The sequence below is a fragment of the Hippopotamus amphibius genome, chromosome 2, assembly GCF_030028045.1.
Source record: "Hippopotamus amphibius kiboko isolate mHipAmp2 chromosome 2, mHipAmp2.hap2, whole genome shotgun sequence".
Classification (NCBI taxonomy): domain Eukaryota; kingdom Metazoa; phylum Chordata; class Mammalia; order Artiodactyla; family Hippopotamidae; genus Hippopotamus; species Hippopotamus amphibius.
The window spans coordinates 144,130,845-144,152,691 of NC_080187.1; the positions used below are offsets into that span (position 1 = coordinate 144,130,845).

Genomic DNA, 21,847 nt, shown 5'->3' on the forward strand with positions numbered 1-21,847 from the left:
CCATTTAACAGTTTCCAAAATTAATGAAACACATAGTACAGGATCTTACCTTAAATTTAGGATAGTCATTCATGAGGATCGTCACAATCCCAATGTAAGGAACAAACCTAAACAAACAAAAAATTGATCATCACAGAACTGTCTATGTAGCTGTTATCTTTTACTGAACATTTTCAATATCTTCCATACAATACTAATTTTCAGCTCACAAAGTCCATTTGTATATACTGTCCTATTAGACCCATTCAACAGCCCATGTGATAGGGAAGTTAGGGATAACACCATTTTATAGATGAGGAAACAGTTGCTTGTGCCCAAGGTACATGGCAGAACCAGTACCAGATCTGAGGTCTTTAACCTCTAGTTGGTGACTAATGCCACATGCTGATTCAGTGTTAGGAGCTGAGTTTTTTGTTATAACCTTTGGAGAGCTGTCAATCTAGTTGGGGAGACAGGGCAAACACAGCCAGAACATTACAAGGTACTTCATGTTAAGTGTCCAAAAAGTGAGTGTAACAGCTCTATTATAGTACTTAAGATTTCACCACCCTCTCATTTTTTAACCACCTGTAATCTGGCTTTGGCTCTCTTAATCCTGTAACTTCTTCAAGGACAGTTTAAATCGCTGTAGGGAGAAGACCAGTCTCAGCTCCTATCTTCCTTTTCATCTCTGTGGCATTTGACTTTGATGACCAGAAACTTGCCCTTGAAATCTTTCTCCTTGGTTTCTATAACACAGTAGTCTCTGTCTCCACCTACCTCTTGGCTGGTGCACCTTTTTTTTTTTTTTTTCACTAGCTCTTGCTTTCCTCTTGTCCCTAAAGTTTGTCTTCTCAAACTAGGTAAAATCACCTGTTAAATAATCTCATAGCACCTCATAAATTTCCTTTGAAGTCTTCATCATGAGTTTAATTACAGAATTAGATGCCTAACTAGCTGGATTTTGTCTGTCTCCCTTACTAGACTCTAAGTTCTATAAGGGCAGAAACAGTGCCAGTCTCTTCCCCACTGTATCTTCAAGGCCAAACATGACACTTGGCACACAGCAGGCATCCAGGAAGTACTGCCTGATTGAATGTTGGAATGTACAGGCCTCTTCTTTTCTCTTTCCCTTGGGGATCTCATTTCCTCCCAGGACCTCAATTCTCCCCTCAAAACAAAAGACTCCTCAACATCATAAGAATTCAGGGGAGAGAGAGATGTGGGAGGAAATAGCAGAAACGTACAACTTCTTTTTCTTCCTCTTCTACTGTTGGATTCCAGAGTGGACTGGGTGATAGCATCCTACAGCCTGTCCTAAAGAAGGCAGGTTGACCTTTGCATACTTTAAAATATCCCAGATACTTTTATTCAGGGCACCCACAACCTCTGCATACACCAAAGGTGCACAAACAGAAACTACCTCCTATATAACACCTCTACCATCAAAGGCTTAGGCACTCTTGAAAAACAGAAGTTTTGTCTTTGGTGCATTTTACTTCCTTTTAAGAACTCCTCTTACTTCCTGTCTCCTATCCTTACCCCATCCTGCCCCTCTCCCTTCTGGCAGCACTACCCAGGCCCATCGCTCTCTCTCTCCCCATCCCCCAACTCCCGTTCCCGTAAGTTGATGTTTCTTAAAATCTACCCCTCCATTGTGAGAATCACTTGGACAGTTTGTTAAAAATGCAGATTGCTCTATCCTCCCAGATTTACTGAGTCAGAGCACCTTTGGAAATTCGGGCCCAAATGACACTTCTGCACGTTAAAGTACAAGAAGCACAGTTCTAGCAAGTGAGATGTATGGAAAAGGCATGTGGTGACAATTCATATTCCCTTTTAGGGCCCATGCTTTAGTTTCAACCCCTGGGACCTCTAAGGGCTGAAAAGTAACAGTCACTACAGAATGGCCGAGCTAAGCTCTAAGAAGGTAGATAAAGGTTTTCTATATTTTTAATACACATATTTTTTCTTTTTAATGCAACAACTCTATTTCTTTTGCCTCATTTATAACATCTTCATAAAAGCAACGGTTTCCAGTCTTTCAGAAGGAAAATCATCTAACTGAAGAACATAAAGGCAAATGCCTTAAAGTAAAATGCAGATTAAAAGTTATAAAACATCTGTGACTTCTATTAAAACAACATCGGGCTGCTAATTTTGGCCTGATGATCAATCAGCAGCCATGCTCGTGGGTAGAGTCTTTCACTGTTACCTGCATGCGATGATATCTATGCTCAAAGAACCACAATGACCACACAGTCTGTTTATGAGTTATCCATGGAAACATTTTCCCCTCTAAGGTGGTTTTTCCTTGCCCACCACAATGCAATAGATGCAACTTGACCTTTAGGAGTAACAAAAGCAAAACATAAGGTTGCCAGAATATGAGAGGCAATCCAGAGTCAAACAAAAGATTTAATTGTCTATACCACTGTTTCCCTCCATGGACAGACAGAGTTGCTAATCAAGTGCATAGTGCTGCTATCATCAGTCATCTTAAATTCAAATCAGTTGCACTTTTTTCCTACTGAGCTCAGATAAACTCTCCTAAAACAGAGCTGATAATAAGCACAGGTTTAAAATAAGCAAAACAAATGCCATCCACAAAGCCAACTTCAACACCAGCCTGTAGCAAGTTAACATCTAGGAGGTAGAGTATAGGTAAATATGTATCCCTGGGAGTTCTTGGGATCAAAGGTGTTGCTAAGAAAGAAGCCTCAGAAAGGAAGAGCTATCTGCTGATGTTTTGGGTGAAAATAATCTGTCAGGTGTCAAAAGGTCTATGTCTGGGAAGATTGGACCCCAGTAGCTGACTTAAAAAAGATCACTGTTTCCATCCCAGAAAGATCTGTTTCAAGTTAAGAAAGAAGTACATTTTAAAGGCCTCCTCCAGGGATTTTCCCAGTGGTCCAGTTGTTAAGACTGTGTGCTCCCAATGCAGGGGGCGCAGGTTCAATCCCTGGTTGGGGAACTAAGATCTCGCGTGCCACATAACATGCCCCACCCCCCAAAGAAAAGAAAAAGCCTCCGCCATAAAACTGATTTCAGTCAACAGAGAGCTCAACTACTCTGCTCCTTCATTTTTATTCCTCTTTTCATTGTCAGTATTTCTCTATTCCCTGATCTTCTGCCAGGCTTTCACCCTTTTTTCCAGTTGCTTTCTATTCTTCTTTGACTAACAGGTTCTCTTGTGTTTTTCAAATACCTTAATTTAGAAAGAATCACCCCTATTCTTAGTTGGTTCAATATTAGTTTCATTTTCTAAAATTGTTTTATTACATGCTACAACATGAACGAACCTTGAAAACATTATGCTAGATGAGAAAAGCAGGACAAAAGACAACATATTGTAAGATTCTGTTTATGTAAAATGTCCAGAACAGGCAATCCATAGAGACAGAAAGTAGATTAGTGGTTGCCAGGGGCTGCAGAGAGAAGGGAATGGGGAGTGACTGTAAAAGAGTACCAAGTTTTCTTTTTGGGGTGTGGAAATGTGCTGGAATTAAATAGTGGTGATGGTTTTACAACTTTGTGAATATAATAAAACCCACTGTACTGTACAATTTAAAATGGTATATTTTATATCCCAATATAAGTGAATTATATCTCAATAAAAATCTTTTTAAACTTGGTTTTTATTTAGGGCCTTAAGCTTCAGTATAAAACTTTTTAGTGTGCAGCTGTTTGAAAAAAAAAAAAAATTCCAAGGCTTGGATACAGTCTGACTCTGAAACACAGCTTAGCATTTTATAAACACAATTTTCACAAATGGAGGTGATGTGCCCCATTATGTGTCAAGGTAAGTGGTGACATAATCAACAGAAAGTGAATTTGTACAGTTAAGATTCTGTGCTCCTGCTGTTCACGTCCCAGATGTTTACACTTCATGGAAAGTTACTTAATTCAGAGAGTACCAGAGTATAACATTTTTTTAATTAAAAGCCAGGAAAAGGCCTATAACTTTCAGTGTTGAGATTTTAGAAATAATATTGTATAAGTTTGGGATTTTAAAAAATTCTTCAGAAAGACAAGTTACTTGAGTAAAAGAAAGCCTGGTTCCTCCACCCTTGCATAGGATGATGCATTTTTTCCCCAAACAGGGGACCAGAGTGAGCAGACAGAGCTGCACTAAACACCCGAGAATCAAGATCCACATAAAGGGCCCTTCTGTCATATTGGGAGGAGTATAAATAAAACTGTACAACACAACTGTCAAAATTTGTCAAAAGCCTTAAATACGCTATGTTTCACCAGGTCATTCAACTTCTAAGAACTCACTGTGAAGAAATGATTGGGTAAAGGCACTGGGATATATGTAACAGGGATGCTCACCGTAACACTGTTCACAGTTAAAAAACGAAAAAAATCAAAGGCATCTGACAATAGGAGATGGCTACATAAAAATATGGCCTTTCCACACAGTGGAGCAGCACACAGCTTTGAAAATGATGATACGGAAATAAATCTTTTGATTTGTAGATACTAATAACATTGGGGGATAAAAAAGAGGTTATAAGCAGTGTGACCATTCTCTCCCCATACACAAAGTGTGTTTATAATACACACTTATATATTAAGATCTGCATCTTTATACATATAGGCTAAAAGAACATATAACAAAAATTAAATATTTATGGACGGAGTGGAAAGGAGGGAAGTGACTTTGCTTTTTGATGACTGTTATTTCCTTATGTTTCTACAAGAATCTGTACATTTGCAATTAAAGGAAAAACTAAAAGACTCTAAGAGGTTGATATTAGCAGCACCTTGGGAACTGAGGGAAATGAGGACTATGACTTCTCAGAAGCACTGATGATCTAATTTGAATTTTAAAGTATGTTTAGCTCCATCATAGGAAATCAAGTTCCCTTGAACTAGTGGTGTGCACAAAAAACCAGGTCTGCAGAAGACAAAACACACTGGTGCTTTTTCTGATCTGACCCCTCTGGCCCCAAACTGAACATCTCTTACACCATAACTGAGGCAGCTTTTACTTAGTAACTTGAACTTATTTCTTTATGGGAACAAAGTTCCTCAGTTCTGCAGTTCACTATTAGAATCACTGAATCCACAGTGTCTGTTCTAGGTTAGAAGGAGCAGATGTTCTGACAGTGGATAAGATTGTCATGTGGCATCTAAATAGTGAGAACAAGGAGCTACCCAACTCAGAAGCGTTATACCAGGAATTCTGCTACGATGGTTAAAAAGGTAGGCTCCGGAGTCAGCCGGCCACTATCATCAGTGTACCCTTAGATAAGCAACCTAACACGTCTGTGTTTCCTCATCTGTAGAATGGAAATACTAGGGTTGTTCTGCGGTTAAAATGAGGTAATACTTGTAAAGAAAGCACTTAGAATGAGCTTCTGGCACATAGTAAGCCCTAATAAATGTGAGTTATTGTTAATACTATTAATAACACGAAGGTAGTAATAATCCCATACTTCCTCATACCAATAACTTACAATTCCTGTCCTCCACTGATCTGTTCTCCTGATAAAATCTGAAATAAACAGGCTTAATATAACTTTTAAATTTCACTTGACCTCAATAACTTCAAAACTAAACATAAAACAGTATGGAATAAATTAACATGATGAAATTAATCTAGATGAACATTTTAAGTTGCTGACTCAGCAAATACTTAAGAAATCTAAGTTTCAAGAAGCAGGATTAATACTGCCCTGGATCCCCAGGGCCTAGCACAGTACAGACAGCAGAGTACATGGAAGGTGCCCAATAACATTTCTTAAATGAATTAAACAGACAAATGAATTTTTAAAATTGTCACTCTAATTCATCCTCATCACTAATATTCTGTTCTTTTATAGCACCCCTTGTCCTCCCCTCTGGAGCAGTAAACCCGAAGTTTAGGATGCATTTTAAGAAGCATAGTTTTTCAGAGGATACAAGGTGATCTGGCCGAACCAGGACCAAACCGTTATACTCAATTGTGTGTGATCAGACAATACGATTGAGAGAGCCAATGTTTCAGTAACCTCCCCTCTATACTTACCCCCTCGCTCTCCCCACGACGTCTTTTTTCTCTAGCCAATGTTGTCCTTGTTTATAGAGGCCTCGGTCATCAACCGCATTATTATCTCCTTTGGTCAAAAACTTGATATGTCCATTTTGCCTTAAAATAGTAAGGGAAACCCAAGTCGTCAAATACCTTCATGCCATTTGAAAGTACCAAATTTGCCCATGTTAACTGAAAATTCCTGTGGAACTGTGCTATTTTATCATCATTCCCAATATCAAAATAATTATTTATTTAGCTAAAAGGATGTTCACAGCTGTACTGTTTATAATAGGGAAAAACTGGAAACAAGCTAAAAGTCTAACAGGATTTGAAATCTATGCAAGCATTAAGGATGATGATACAGAAGATCATACATCTTAATGACATCAGAAGATCATACAAATTTTATTAAGTGAAAAACATTACAAAATAGCATGTACAGTATAATCTCATTTTTATATTAACATAAACACAAACCACCAATTTTCTGGAAATACAAAGCACAAAGGAACACATTAAACTACCCCACAGAATATAATCTGCAAAACAAAGACGATGGGAAACTACAGAATGACCCCGTTTGTTCAACCAATAAATTGCGAGGAACAAATAAAGTTAGAGAAGGAATTTACCGATCAAATAAAAGACATTATAAAGCCATATAAACCAACTGCAGCTAAGGACCTTCTTTGAATCTGGATTCAAACAAATTGTTAAAGAAAGTTAAGACACAATTGGAAATGTGAACAAAGATTGGAAACTTAATGATACAAAGGAATGACTTCATTTTTTTAGGTGTTAGAATGCTAATTATAGTTATGTTCTTTAAAAGCCCACTGGTTATGTTTTATAGCTATTTATTGAAATATTTACATATGACATCCCATGATATCTAGGATTCGATTTAAAATAATACAGGCAGGAGAATGGGCAGAGGTGGTAGTACAGGCAGAACTGGCTATAGATGAAGAATTACTGGAACTAGGCAATTAGTACATGGAAGTTCATTATATTGTTTTGTCTACTTCTGTGCATGTTAGAAATTCTCCACATTAAAAAAAATTAAAAAAGAAAAATATTAAACAAGGTCTAAAATGACAGACCAAGGTGTAAATAGCAGCTATCTATGGCTTTTTTTTTTAGCTTACCTTTAGCTTCTCATTTTTTTCTCCAACAGACATACATTACAAGCCAGGGTCTATAGAAACATCATCTTACTTGCTCAGATAATTATTAATTTAATTCTACTAAAGAACCATGAGGCTTCTGGTAATCTTAAAATTTAACTGAAAGCAAAGTACATTTTATGGTTGGTAAAGACTATCTTAAAATTAACTCAAGTGAGTCTGGGTTAACAGCTACACTAGAAAGAAGAAAAACAGCTTCAACTCCTACTGACTAATATCTACTTAGATTCTAAGTCAGAAACTGGCTCACTAGACACTAAATCATCTGCAGATAAAACTAAATTGGGAGGTGTTGCAAACACCAAAAACAGTCAAGTGCAAACAGTCTCATTAAAAATGAGATTCCAGCTAGAAAAAAATGCAAATATATACAGAGAAAAATAATCTGTAGCTGACAACTCAGTAAGTGAAAGAATGTCTGAAAAATCTTGGAGGGTAAAAGAGGTCAGGTGCCAAGGGGGGCTAGCCAGCTGCAAGAGTGAAAGTCAGGAGCAGCAGGAAGGAAGAGTCCACTCAACCATGAAATAACATTAAGAAGAGAGGCAGAAAAGTAAAATTAAGTACGAGGAAAGAAAAACTGGGAAATGTGGAACTCCCCAGGAAGGGAAAGGGATGCTACGAGAGATCTGAGCTATTCCCAAAGACTTAATTTGCCAACAAAACAAACAAACAAACAAATACAATTTCCCCCCTTTGGGATGTAATCAGGAGAGACCACTATAGCTGTTTGAAAAAGCACAGGTTTCCTTCATCTACTTAATAATGCAAGAAATATTCTCTGGTGGTAACCAGCTCCTATTAATCCTATCATGAAGACCTACTCCAGCACTTCACAACCCTCAGGCCCCAAATTCTGACTGGCAACACATTTATATGGGACTTTTCCCTTGCTAGCACAGGGACCAAATATTTAATATTATCTCTCTCCAAGGACCTCAAAGCACTTAAAATTTAATTCAACCATCACAATACTGTGATGTTACGAGGGAGGAAATAACTTAGATAAGAAGAAGATCCCAAGAGCCAAATGGGTGCAAAATAATCTATCTGTACATAAAAAGCAAAGCTAAGGACTAAGTCACCCCAATGGTGAATTCTCCTTCTAAATACTCAGTCATGTGCCAGTATTCAATATCATCAAATCATAATACTACCTATAGGCTAAACTTACTAAACACATATTAGAGTAGGCTATAAAACAAGAAAAAATAAGAGTTTATATGTGGGGAAAACATAAGTATTACAAATTGTTGACTAACAGGCTAATATGAGGAACTATCCATGAGAATTAAGTTGACTGATAACATTTAATAGCTATCTCACCTTTTAAATTAAAAAACAAACTTCACTATCTCCTCTTTCCTAACTCATCCATTTTGGAAGAAAATGAAAAACAAGAAATAGGTGAGGGGAGAGAAGGATTCAAAGAAGGTATTTTTTACTGTTTGCCACAGTACATACAACCTTACCTGCATGCGTTATCTCATAGCCCTCCTTTTTTTTTACTTAATTAAAGATATAGTATTAACTATAATAGGGGCAGGAGGTGGTTAAGTCTTTTTAAAAAAGACAATGCGGTGGGGGGGGGGTGGATAAATTGGGAATTTGGGATTCACAGATACACACTAATACATACAAAATAGATGGGACTTCCCTGGTGGCACAGTGGTTAAGAATCCGCCTGCCAATGCAGGGGACACAGGCTCGAGCCCTGGTCCAGGAAGATCCCCCATGACGCGGAGCAACTAAGCCCATGTGCCACAACTACTGAGCCTGTGCTCTAGAGCCTGTGCTCCACAACAAAGAGAAACCACCACAATGAGAAGTCTGTGCACCGCAACAAAGAGTAGCCCCTGCTCGCCACAACTAGAGAAAGCCCATGAGCAGCAACAAAGACCTAATGCAGCCAATAAATAAATAAGTAAATAACTGTATTAAAAAAAATAAAGAAATAAAGACTGCCTGTACTTTAAAAAAAAAAAAAGGACTTACTGTATAGCACAGGGAACTGTATTTAATGTCTTGTAACAACCTTTAATTAAAATAAATAAATAAAATAATTTTAAAAAGATGAAATCATTAAGGATAATGCAATCTCCAAACAAAAACAGAAACAAAAACAAAAATAGCAATGCCAACCACTTTCTCACAATCTACTATTGTCCCCAAATATTGGAAGTTACTTAATGCTTCTGTTAAGGGAATTTTTGCTGAGCTCAGTACTGCATTAGAGAGAAGCCCTTGATGACATGCACTTTTCCACTGCCTGGTCAGATCGTTCAGGACACAAAATTAGTCTCATCTGGATAACAAGCAGGACTAGGTGAAAAACTACACTGGGCACAAAGAACAGATTCAAATTCACGGACCCAGTACCATTGTATTAAGCAGTACTTGGCAAGGTCACCTTTTAGTTCAGGGATTCTCTGCACGTGTGGTAACACCAGGTATATTCTACCATACGCTCATGAGATAATCATGTTACAAAACAGGACTAAGCAGATCCCAGTGCTGCATGGGGAAGAAAACGTATGTTTATAAGACAAAAAGAGAATTACCCCCAACTTAACATTTTATCTCTGGGTGCTAGGATTATATGCAATTTCGTATTTTCCAATTTTACACAGCATCATGTGTAAGAATAATAATGTAATAAGGATGTTCACAAGATGGGGATTCAATATATGAAAAAAAAAGTTTTATATTATATTTACAAATTTACAAAGTTGCATAAGAAGCAGACGGAACTTTTTAATCTGAGAGTCCAGAGTTCAAGTCCCTGTCCAGGTACCAAAATAAATAAATAAATAAAATAAAATTTATTAAAAAAACCCCACAAAAACAGATGGAGAAGGAAAGGAGAAATGAGGTAAAAGAGAGGTCAGTTGAACAATTCCTACTTCTATTCTTAAAGCTCAGGATTTGCTTGGGGGGGGGGGGCGTCAAGGAAGGGAGGGAAGATGGGGATATGTGTATAAAAACGGATGACTGAACCTGGTGTACCCCCCCCCAAAAAATAAATAAATAAAAAAAAAAAAAAAAAAAAAAAGCTCAGGATTTTATTTCTTAAAACAAGGTTCAGATGAGAGAAACGTATAATAGTGCAAAAATCAGCTTGAAAACGCTCAGGACACATTTACTACAAAAACTTAATCCATTTTGATTATCATTTGGTCCCATATTTAAGAACAATGTTAATACTATTAAACCAAATGGTTATTATGACCAAGTATTTTAGTCACCCCCATCCAAAAAAGGAAAGTGGAAACTTTGGAAGATTAGTAGAATCTGTTATTCAAACAGGCCTGCAAATTGAAGGCATCTCAAATGTTTAAAGTAAATGACCAAAAACCTCAGATTATAAACACTTTAAAATATTCAGAAGTCTGTTAAATTCAAGGACTCTGTAATTGACATATCTGTCAATGAACCTGCCCTGAAACAAGATAACTGTTATAGAATAAAAAACTCAATTTCAAAGGATCACACACAAAAATGGACAACTTCTGTTCTACCCAAAGCAGGGCCTGATTTTCTCTGATAAATTCAGGGGAAAGTTGGTTCTGATTTGTTCCCACAGGCAGTGCTAAGAACAAACTACAAAAATAAACCTTGAGAATTTGGAAAACACTACCCATGGCACAGTGGTCAAGAATCCGCCTGCTAATGCAGGGGACATGGGTTTGATCCCTGGGCTGAGAAGATCCCACATGCTGCAGAGCAACTAAGCCTGTGCGACACAACTACTGAGCCTGAGCTCTAGAGCACTCAAGCCACAACTACTGAAGCCCATGCACCTAGAGCCCATGCTCCGCAACAAGAAAAGCCACTGCACCACTAAGAAGCCTGCCCGCAACGAAGACCCAATAGAGGCCTCCCCACCCCCCCGGGAAAAAACCCCCCAAAACAAAAAAACCCACTACCTGTACTAAATAAACCTTCACAATAAATAAAAATAAAATTAAAAAAAAAAAAAAACAACTAAGCTATTCCTTCCTAGTCACTAATAGAATGCCATTTAAAAATTACAATCTTTCAATATACTGAAGTATGGGGAAAAAAAGAGCAGTTAAGATCTTTATTTTATCAATGAAGAAAGAACTCTTGGAAGCTAAAATGTTTACAGAGATTTTCAAAAAGCAACAGTTGCCAGTTGCCTCTTCTGTAAGTGGAGAATATAAACTACTTGAGAGGGTGAAAGAATGAGGTAGTATTTATTTAGGGCTTCCTCATACTTAAGAACCTACATCACTCCCACTGTTTTACTTCCCTCTGTATGTTCTCTAGGACACTCCCTCTTCCTTTCTTTCTTTCCTTCCCTTCTGCAAGTTTTTTTTACTAGAAATATTACAGACTTGGAAGGGAGGGGGTGAGGAATACGTAGCTGCACAGGGAAGCAGAGGCTTAGAACCCAGAGATCTTATAGTCCATCTTCCCGAACCTCTTTCTATTAGACAGGAAAACTGAGACGCAAAGAGGTGACATTTTTTGCTCATTGTTATGTCCCCCCTCCACCCCAGGGGATTCTCAAGGTTTTACATACGTACTTTTCAATTCTAAAACTCAAGAGTCTATATTTACAAGAATAACTTAGATTTCAGAAATTTTCCTTGGAATTTGAAAAAGTTGATAAATTTGTTCTTATTTAAAACATCTGTGAGTTTGCCTTAAAAGGTTTGTTTTTGAAAGATTAGGGCTACCTCATCCATTATGTCAGGAGATTCTATTTGGGATCAACCTTTATGTCATACTTTTTCTGGGGATATGTACAGACAGGGTTACTGGTCTGGTTGGGAAGTAGAAGGGAACCAAGAAAAACCTCCAGAAAAGCCTTCAGGGAAACAAATGAATTAATAAATATTTAGTCTCCCGAATGTTCACCACACCTTCAGACATTCATAAAGATGGACTGGAAGAAGGACCTAGGAGTTCCCCACCCTTTCTTAATCTTTAGGCCATCAAAATTAAATACTGCAAACATTAAAACATTAAAATATTTTAAAATAGAGAAGATATAGTTTGCACATACTTTTCGTGAATCTTCAAGACTCGGTGAACTATAGGAATCTCTCTTCCTTCTATCCTAAAAACAACAATTTCTCCCACTCGTATGGGATCTTCAACTCGATTTGTTAGAAAGAGAAGATCTCCTCTATGAAATGCAGGTTCCATGCTGCCACTGGGAGGGAAAGAAGAATAGCAAAAAAAAGTCCGAAATTAAATTTACTTTCAAAGTTAGACACTCAACAAAACAATTAAAAGTATCACCTTTGGAATATACTTAATACCTTAACAAACATATCAACATAAATGTGTACTGTCTTCCAAATATGGTTTCCTCAGACTAATTAGTTATACTAAAGGTTTCCTTTAGTTAATAGCCTTCATTAACTAGTTCCATTTCAACCATTACTATCCAAAGGAGCTAAAATTTTGAAAAGGGCAATGTTACTAATTCCTTAACCTTTTAAAATTTCAAATGACAAACAAAATATAAAAGAATGAACTTTATAAACACTGCCCTTGTTCTCACTTCATCTGAAAACGCTAAAGATATTCAAATATTCAAATGAGAACTGGCTCATGTTCTTCTGCCATTTATAAAGATGACCAAGATGACCTTATGGTTTCAACCCACCAAGAAGGAAAAACAGCTCATCAAGTCAAAGAACAGTCAGCTACAGAGATAATGCTTGTGCTATCAATTTATTTATTTAAAAAAGAGAAACAAGAAAGAAAATCAAGGACAAGAGCAGAGATTTTTGCCTAAGAATTTCAGAAACAAATAAAGAATTCAGTTCCATGGTAATTAGTGATGACAAACTTCTAGAGTGTCTTCTTACCTTTCACCTGTTCTACCTTATACCAAGTTCTTCAAAGGTCCTAAGATATCTGCACTAATTAATGAAACTTTTCTTTCCATAAAGAGGTAGCCCATCAGTATTATTTTCAGAAACTTAAGATCCAGTTTTCAATAACAAAAATATTTAATTAGAAAAAAATGGATAGACAAGGACTAAAATTCAATATAGGAACAATGACAAAGTCCAAACACTTCTGTTTGAAGACTCTGGTCCCTCTACATGCATAAGGGAATATGGCAGTGGTTCCCAAATTTTGGTGCACACAAGAATCACCTGGGAAACTTAAAAATCCCCACGGCCCAAGTCATATCTCAAACCACTTAAATCAGAATGTTTGTGGATGAGAAGCAGGCATCAGCACTTTGTAAAGCTTCCAAATGATTCTAATACGAGCAAAATTTGGGGACCACTAAAAATATGGATTTATACTACATGTTTATTCTTAAAAACTTTTGTTAAGGTTCCTCACGGGGCAATGAGTTCCCTTTCTCAGAAGGTGTTCGGACAAAAGAAAGAACACGTGTTTGGTGAAAATATTATAGAAGGTATTCTAGATATGAAATTTTCAAGTTTTTATTTTGGTTGATTTTTTTAAAATCAGTGACATCCTTTGTTCAAATAAAGCCTTTCTTGAAAATTATATAAATAAAACAGATAAAAGCTGATTGTTCTGGTTGAATGATTCATTTTTATCGAGCACTTATTATATGCAAAGGGCTAATTCTAAGTGTTTTGTTTTTTTTTAAACAATCTTCAGAACAACTCTGTGATGTAGGTACTATTATTATCCCAACTTTATAGATAAAGGTGAGATTTGAACCAAGGGAGTCCACTCTCACTGTGCTAAACTACCTCTGAGATACTCTAGAATTTTAAGCAGGGAGTATCATTATCATATTTGCATTTAAGAAACATCACTTCAGAAGCTACAGAGTATATCTGAAATAAAATACAGAGTATATTTACTGAATTGATGAGTAAACGGGAAAAGATGAGAGGGTAAATTGGGAGACCAGTTGTCCAGGCTATTAGCTATAAGTGAATACTTGGCAATTATTGAAAGTGTTATTAAAAACATGTACACCAGAGAATGATAAGGGGAAAAGACTGAGAAAAGGATACACATACAGAATTACCTCAATTATGTAAGAAATAATATACATGAAAAAAGAGACTAAAATGTTAATAGTGATTATCTCCCAGAACTATGGGTGACTTAGTTTCATTAGATTTTTTTGTTTGTTTTCAACACTTCAAAGAATGAAAATATATTAACTTTTTTCTGATTATAAAAGCATTTTTTAAAGGTCGCTACAACAGCCCAGGCAGGAAATGATGAAGGTCTGAAATAGAACAACAGCAGGGAGGACAGCTATAAAAGGGTAGAACAGAGAGAGGGAAAATAACAAATTTGATGGCCAATTGGATATGACAGAAGAGGGGATCAAGAATGACTCCCAGGTTTTTAACACTGGCAACTGAGCAGATGGCCGTGACAGTCACAGAAATAGGAGGAAGAAGAACAGGTTTTTGGGAAAAGGAAATGAATTTCACTCTTATTAGTGGAGTTTCAAGTGCCTGGTCAACATTCAGATAAAGATGTTAGTGCAGGATGAAAACAAAAGTGTAGATTCAGGGAATAAAGTGGGATGAGAGAAAAGAAGATTTAAGAATTCAAATATACATGACAATTAAAAACAGATAAAAGCATGTGGTAAGAGGATCACTGAAGAAATAACCAGGGGAAACTTCTTAAAAATTAAATAATTTATAAACTTCTTACTATTATCTGATTAAACTATACTTTTAAATTTAATACATCAGTCATGATCAATTTTATAAGAAGTTATATATGAATAATTTATGTATACATTAAACCAGGGACTTCCCTGGCGGTCCAGTGGTTCGGATTCTGTGCTTCCACTACGGGGGTCCAGGTTCGATCCCTGGTCAGGGAACTAAGATCCTACAAGCCGCATGCAGCATGGCAATCAATTCATCAATAAAATAAAAGTAAAAATAAACTAAACTGACTTCAGCTTCACAAAGGGAAAAAAAAATCAGTTTTGAACGTTCCCTGAAATTTCAGTTAATAAAATAATAAGAAAATATTTGCCTTTATCCCCAATGGTTTCACAAAAGTCCTAAAAGTGGGTTCTCAGTTGGCCTGAGTCCTCTGAGGCACATCTGGTTCCAGGTAAAAATTATATTCCTTAAAGTTTCATGAAATCACATAAATATTACCCAATCACATAAATTACCTTTCTCTAATGACTACTCCCTCCAGTCTTGACCAGATTCTCTTCTAATATGACCTGGTCTCTTTCCATTTCTTTTCTTTATTCCACATTGGCAATTGGAAAAGTTTAGTATACAAATAACCTCGCTACCAAATAACTTATCCAAAAACCCCTTTTAAGCCCCAACTGATATTTTCAGGATCACCAAAAGTGTTCAGCAGGTGCTTGCTCTAATGCCCTATTCACTCCATCATGTCCAGTTTAAAGGTCATTAGATTGTCCTTAAACATCTCCACTGAACAGAACTCAGTCTGAAATCATCCCAGAAGAATCTCCAAAAGGAGCTTCCCTGGGCCTTCTCTCTACAGCTTTTCCCCACAGTGCCAATTAGTGTGGCTTCTCCTTCTGTTAGTGTTTGAACACTTCACAAATTGAAGCTCTCCACTGAATTCAAGACTGTCTGGGAACTTAGGGCCACATAATTTCAGAACTGGAAAGGTCTTCTGACATTAGCTAGGTCTAGCATTCATTTTATAGATGGGGAAACTATAGAGGGTTCGGTCTGTAAGTGACTTGCCCGAGGTATGTAGTTAGACAATGAATGAGCTAGAGACCCAAGTCTCTATACCACTAGGACAGTATATTAAGTGCTTTCCCAGATAACAAAATCCAGATCTTCCACTGGATCTCTAAAATCACAGTTGCATTTGATTACTAATAAAGACAGACTGAGGGTATGGGTATGGGTGTGAGTATCAGTAAGGGAGGAGTAAGACACTGGAGACCCAGTGCTTCCAACCACTGGTCACCGGAAGTATATCCTAGTATGACAATGAAAGAGTCAAATTCATCTTGTTAAGAGTAATGTACTATTATCCAGACTCTAGGTAATGTTAATGCTTCAATTTATTTTATATTTATTCTCCATTATCTCCAGAAAAGACTTGAGATAGCTTAGATAATTAAGTCCCAAATAAGACAGACCTATAATGATTCAATTAAATAACCAAGTGGTAATTCTCCAAAAATGAGTTGCTAAATTAGGTTTTTAAGTCACTAACAGTATGCGCACAAGGATAGGGAAGGAAGACAGTAGAGAAAAAATCAGTACTGTCACTTTAAGAGATGGCATTAATATATTCAAAATTCCTGAAGTCTATTTAGAAGTGATATTTAAAGGTCAGCAGGAAACATGGAAATAATTAGTGATTACTGACACTGAAAACATGCTGTAGAAAAATTCTTAATTTGTGAAGATGATATATAATCTTGTAAATTAACAACTAAGTATCAGCCCTGACATACCACAGTAAAGAATGTAAGAAGAAAGACTTCAGGAAAATAAAGTATACTGAAACACTTTCTTAACAGTTATGTCAAAAATAAAGCTCACATAGTAAACCTTTCATAGAAGAGTCATGAGCCTCTGGGATTTGAATGGAAAGTGCCTAACAAGGTTGAGAATTTCTCACAACTGAGAAAAAGTAACAAACTGTCTTCCAGGCGCTCTTCTGGGAAAGAGTAGTGAATAAAGGAATGATATATCAGTTATTTGATATCTCAATTTTTCTCCCAAGTAATGCCATGCAATTCTGTGCCTTGAAAAGAAAAAAAAAAGTTACCTGAGCACCACTACAATTGGACTTTCACTTCCAGTTATGACCATTAACCCCTTCCAGATCATTAGTGCCGAGGAGACAATCATTCCAAAATTTAGGACTTGATAATAGAGCTGTAAGAACAAGAGAAGAAATCAGATCCATAATTATCCCCACCTAGGAAAGCAACTGAGAGTAGCATCAATTCTAAAGTTTTAAGTAGTACCATTAGGGCACCTGAAGTTCTGAGAAATTATTTAAAATACTGTAATAATTACACCATCAGCATCCCAGAACAGCCCTCTCCCCTACCCCCAAAGAACCCTGCTCTGTTTTGTTTGCTTAAAAACGTTACATTTATATGATAACTATTTTTAGAACTTTTCACATATATTATTTCATTTGGACTTCACAACCATGCAGCTTAAATTCAATCACGTACGTGACACATACCAGCCAAGAGCAGTATACCTCCGCTTCTAAATTCCTCTAGTACTTACTTTTCTACAACACTTATCCCTTGATAACTATGGGCTATTCAATGACATTTAACTCAACCCTTCCTTTTACAGTTGAGGACACTTAGTCTCAGAGAGAGGAAATGGCTTGGTCAAAGTCATACATAATTAGGACTTGAAGGCCAGCCTATGTCCTAAAATATTAACACTGCTTAACAAACTGTAAAATTCTATGACTTAAAAGATATAATACCAGAAAGGTATTTCAAGTGAGGGAAATATGTGAGCTAATTGTGTTGGATTAATGCTGGATAATGAACAAAAGTAGATGACCACTGGACACCATGGCAGATAGTTCCAGGGGAAGAAAGGATGGTGCTGGACAGTAGTGGGAGAAATCTGAAAAGCATATTAAGCTCAGATTAGAGAGACCCTTGAATGTACGACCAAAAATGTGAACCTAAAAAGACATTCATAAGATACTTCAAAATGAAAAAAATAAACATTTCAAAAATATGTTCAATATAATTTCATTTTTGTTCTTTTAAAAAATATATGTGCTGGGACGCCTGGCTGCCCAGTGGTTAAGACTCCACACTTCCGCTGCCTATATATGCATATATATATATGTGTGTGCTTTCTACAAGACAACTGTTACAGTCTTCGAAAACTCAATGTCATGAAAATAAAGGTGGGGGACTGTTCTTGATTAAAAAGGACTAAAGAGACACAATAACCAAATGTAATACATAAATTCTGATTGGATCTTGGTTCAAAGGAACAAAATGCACATAAGAAAAAACCCTAACTATAAGAGACATTTTGGGGTCAACTGGGGAAACTCAAATATGACTTGAATGATACTAGGAAATTAGTATTAATTTTCTTACATATCATAATGGTATTGTGGTATGTAGGACACTGTCATTCATGAGATGCGTGCTTAGCAATAATTAGCTAGTGGTTGTAGTTACGGGTGAACTGTCATATCTGCAACTTGTTTCAAAGGATTCAGAAAAAATTATATATATACACATACATATAAGCACATACAAAGCAAATATGGCAAAATGTTAAAAACTGTTAAACCTGTGCAATAGCTTATAGGTGTCTGATGTGCTATTCTTTCAAATTTTCGTTTTTTTTTTTTCAGCTTTATTGAGGTATAACTGACAAATAAAATTGTAAGCTATTTAAAGAGTACAATATGATGATTTGATATACCTTGTGAAAGAACTCCCCCAAGTTAATTAACACATTCATCACCTCACGTACCTACCTTTTTTTGGGGGTGGGGGGGTGGGGGGCGGGGAGTGATACCTTTCAATTTGTCTTGTTTTTTAAAGTATAGAAAAAACTGTAAGAAAATGAACTGGTTACATGGGGCTATAATACCAGGCAATTTTGTTTCATTTGTTTATCCACAATTTTCCTCTTTTTTCCATTTTAAATTAATTTTTATTTCTATCAAAAGATTACATATACATAGAGTCAGAGATACTTAAAACAAAACAAAAAAACAAACCCTGAATATCCTGGCCATGGCAGGCCACCCCCAGCAATCATTTTCATCTCTTTTAGTGATTTTGCCCTCATGCTTCTAAAAATTAATTGCTTCTCTTTTCATAAATTTGGAACATCATCTATTAACTATCTATTATGATGAGGATTTTAGCTCTCTTATACCATTTTCTATTTTTTCCCCTGCAATCAACCTGTTTTTCCTGCATATTTTGAAAAAAGGTTTCAGGCTGCATATTATTATAAATGTATAGTTAATCTCTGGAAGCATACACAAGAAACTGGGGACAATGGCTGCCTCTGGAAAGAGGAACTGGAAGTCAAGGTGAAAGGAAAATTCTTTCCAATATATACACTTCATGTTTTTTAGGTTTTTACTAAATGCAAGTATCACCTATTCAAAAATAAGTTGTTTAGGTTTTTTTCTTAAGTCATGTTAATGGCCAGAACATACTTCCAATGAAGTATGACATAGTCTATCAATGTAATGTCATGCACAAAGGAAGAAAAAAAATATGGCCATTTTCTTACAGACACTTAGAAATATCTGCTGTTCTTTGAGTAATATGAACATACAGGTGTGATTTGAAACCTAGTTTGACACTCCCATTTACGGTGAGAAAACTGAGGCACGGAGAGCTAAGCGAAGCACTCATGACGGCACAGCTCTTGGCAGGCAGAGTAGCAACTACTGGAACTCGGGTCTCTTAATTCCATCTCAAGATGGGAGCTTTTCAAAGGACAAAAAGTGGTCTTTTTATTCCAAAGACAGATTTGAGGAAGCAGAGTGGCAGAGATTAAAAGTAGGAAAACTAGCCTCTAAGAAGCTAACGGGGGTAAGGGTGGGGGAAGGGATAAATTGGGAGACTGGGATTGACATATACACACTACTATATACATAAAATAGATAATAAGGACCTAGTGTATAGTACAGGGAACTCTACTCCGTAATGAGCTATATGAGAAAATAATCTAAAAAAGAGTGGATATATGTATATGTATAACTGATTCACTTTGCTGTACACCTGAAACTAACACAACATTGTAAATCAACTATACTCCAATAGAAATTATTTAAAAGAATCAATCAATCAAAAAAAAAAAAAAAAGAAAGAAAGAAGTGATTATGGTCAAGCTGTGGATCAGCAGTCAGGAATTCAGGTAAAGGCTTTATTTTCCAAACTTTCTATGCTAAAAAAGTCACCTATAGTACTGTTTAATCCAGATCTGGACTATTCCAGAATCACTGAAGGAAGGGCTGTGGAATTCCATAAAAACTACAAAATATAATTTCATGATTCCTTATTTAAACCCTTGGGGGTCAGAAATGCTTCATAATTCAAAATTGGTCAGATTTTGGAAAAGTAATACCTGAACATACCATATAGCACATAACACCCCTGAGCAGGCAATATCCCATAATCAAGTAAATTAATACTTCTGCAGCAAAACATAAAAAATTCATACTGAAATAAATAAAAACTAAAAATAGCTACACGTCAGCCAGTTCAAATCTGTTTTGAGAAAAATCTTTCCATTTTCAGAAGGGCACAGATGTAGCGCTGTCAGAACAGGTATGGGATATCTAATAAAACAACTGTTTTTTTTTTTTCCCTTCTTTTGGCATGCCTTGCAACATGTGGGATCTTAGTTCCTTGACCAGGGATGGGACCTGTGCCCCTCCACACTGGGAGTGCAGAGTCTTAACCACTGGGCTGCCAGGGAAGTCCCTAAAATAACTGTTCTTTAAAAGAAAAATTAAAGACTTAAAAATCCTGATTTTCTCTGTTCCTTCAAGGAGATTACTATAATTGCCCTACTTTTTTTCCTCAGATATGTAATACTACTGATACTTTTCACTATAGAATCATCGTGGTGAAATGTATCTAATCATCAAGATCACCCTCATCATTCTTATTAGAGAAAGAGGTTAAAAGTCCCTCACTACATATAACTGGTTCCTTAAAAGGTGCCTGTTTGCATATTGCTAAGTCAGTCTGTGAGCCTAAACCTAGACAGAAACACACTATTTGCTAAAACAAATATTCTACCTAAGCAAAAGTTTGAAAATGTCATATTTTTCTCTCTTTCTTTTCTCCCCTTTTTTGTAACAAAAACCTTTACTTGAAAGACAAACATACTGCCTCCCTAGCCCCTGCTTTCTTCACCACTGTATCTATGCTAATGGATGTACAGAAGGAAGTGCTTTTTTGGGTATTGGCAGAAATAAGGTGGCAGCTACCTAACCTTCTCATACCATCTGGCCACATCAAGCTAATTATTAATAAGACATTGTGACATATGTAGAATAACAACCACAGAATTGACTAGCCCCATTATTTTTTCAAAGTGACTTGAACATCATGTTTCTCAGTGCTCAAGGTGTAACTAGAAAACAATGTTATTAAAACCAACCAAAGTTCTATGTAATATCTCTTGGTAGCTATGGTACAGGCATTTGTGTATGCTATTTTTCTTTTGCACTTTTAGGAAGTAGTGTGTGGAGACTTCCCCCAAGAGTTCTGTGACCAGAATAACCCACAAGACAATTTAAAACACACAGTAAATAATAAATAATAAGAATTTAAGAAAAATTTAAAACAGAAAATTCAGCAAAATAAAGCTGATAGTAAGTTTAAATATTATAATTTAACAAGCCATAATCTGGAAGTTATACACTGTGCATTTATCCATTAGTTATCAAATACACCATTACATTTCCTGTTCTTGTAAGAGATACTTGAAATTCAACATATAGGATATTTCCATAGAAGTCAGATTTCTAGGAATCTCAAGCAAAGACAGAAGTGACTATGGAAGCAAAAATGTCTTAGAGCTACAGAACAGCAGTTGGCCTAAGTCTTAAATCCCACTTTTCTTGAGATCTCAAACTAAGAGACTTATTAATTCATAAGCACAATTCCCCTGGTTCCTAACTCTTAGAAGAAGCAGTGATGAGAAGCAAGGGTATTAGAGGC

At 36.3% G+C, this 21,847-nt stretch overlaps 1 protein-coding gene across 1 annotated transcript in view; it reads right to left on the reverse strand.

Annotated features, from left to right (window-relative positions):
* The window catches only part of SEC11A (SEC11 homolog A, signal peptidase complex subunit), a 39,199-nt gene that overhangs the window by 668 nt on the left and 16,684 nt on the right, over positions 1–21,847 (reverse strand). Inside the window, exons 2-5 of the mRNA XM_057721999.1 lie at positions 16,915–17,024; positions 12,218–12,367; positions 5,996–6,115; positions 50–107 (exon numbers count right to left, since the gene is read on the reverse strand). Of these exons, the coding sequence (XP_057577982.1) occupies positions 50–107; positions 5,996–6,115; positions 12,218–12,367; positions 16,915–17,024 (438 nt within the window). The remainder of the gene's footprint in view (positions 1–49; positions 108–5,995; positions 6,116–12,217; positions 12,368–16,914; positions 17,025–21,847) is intronic.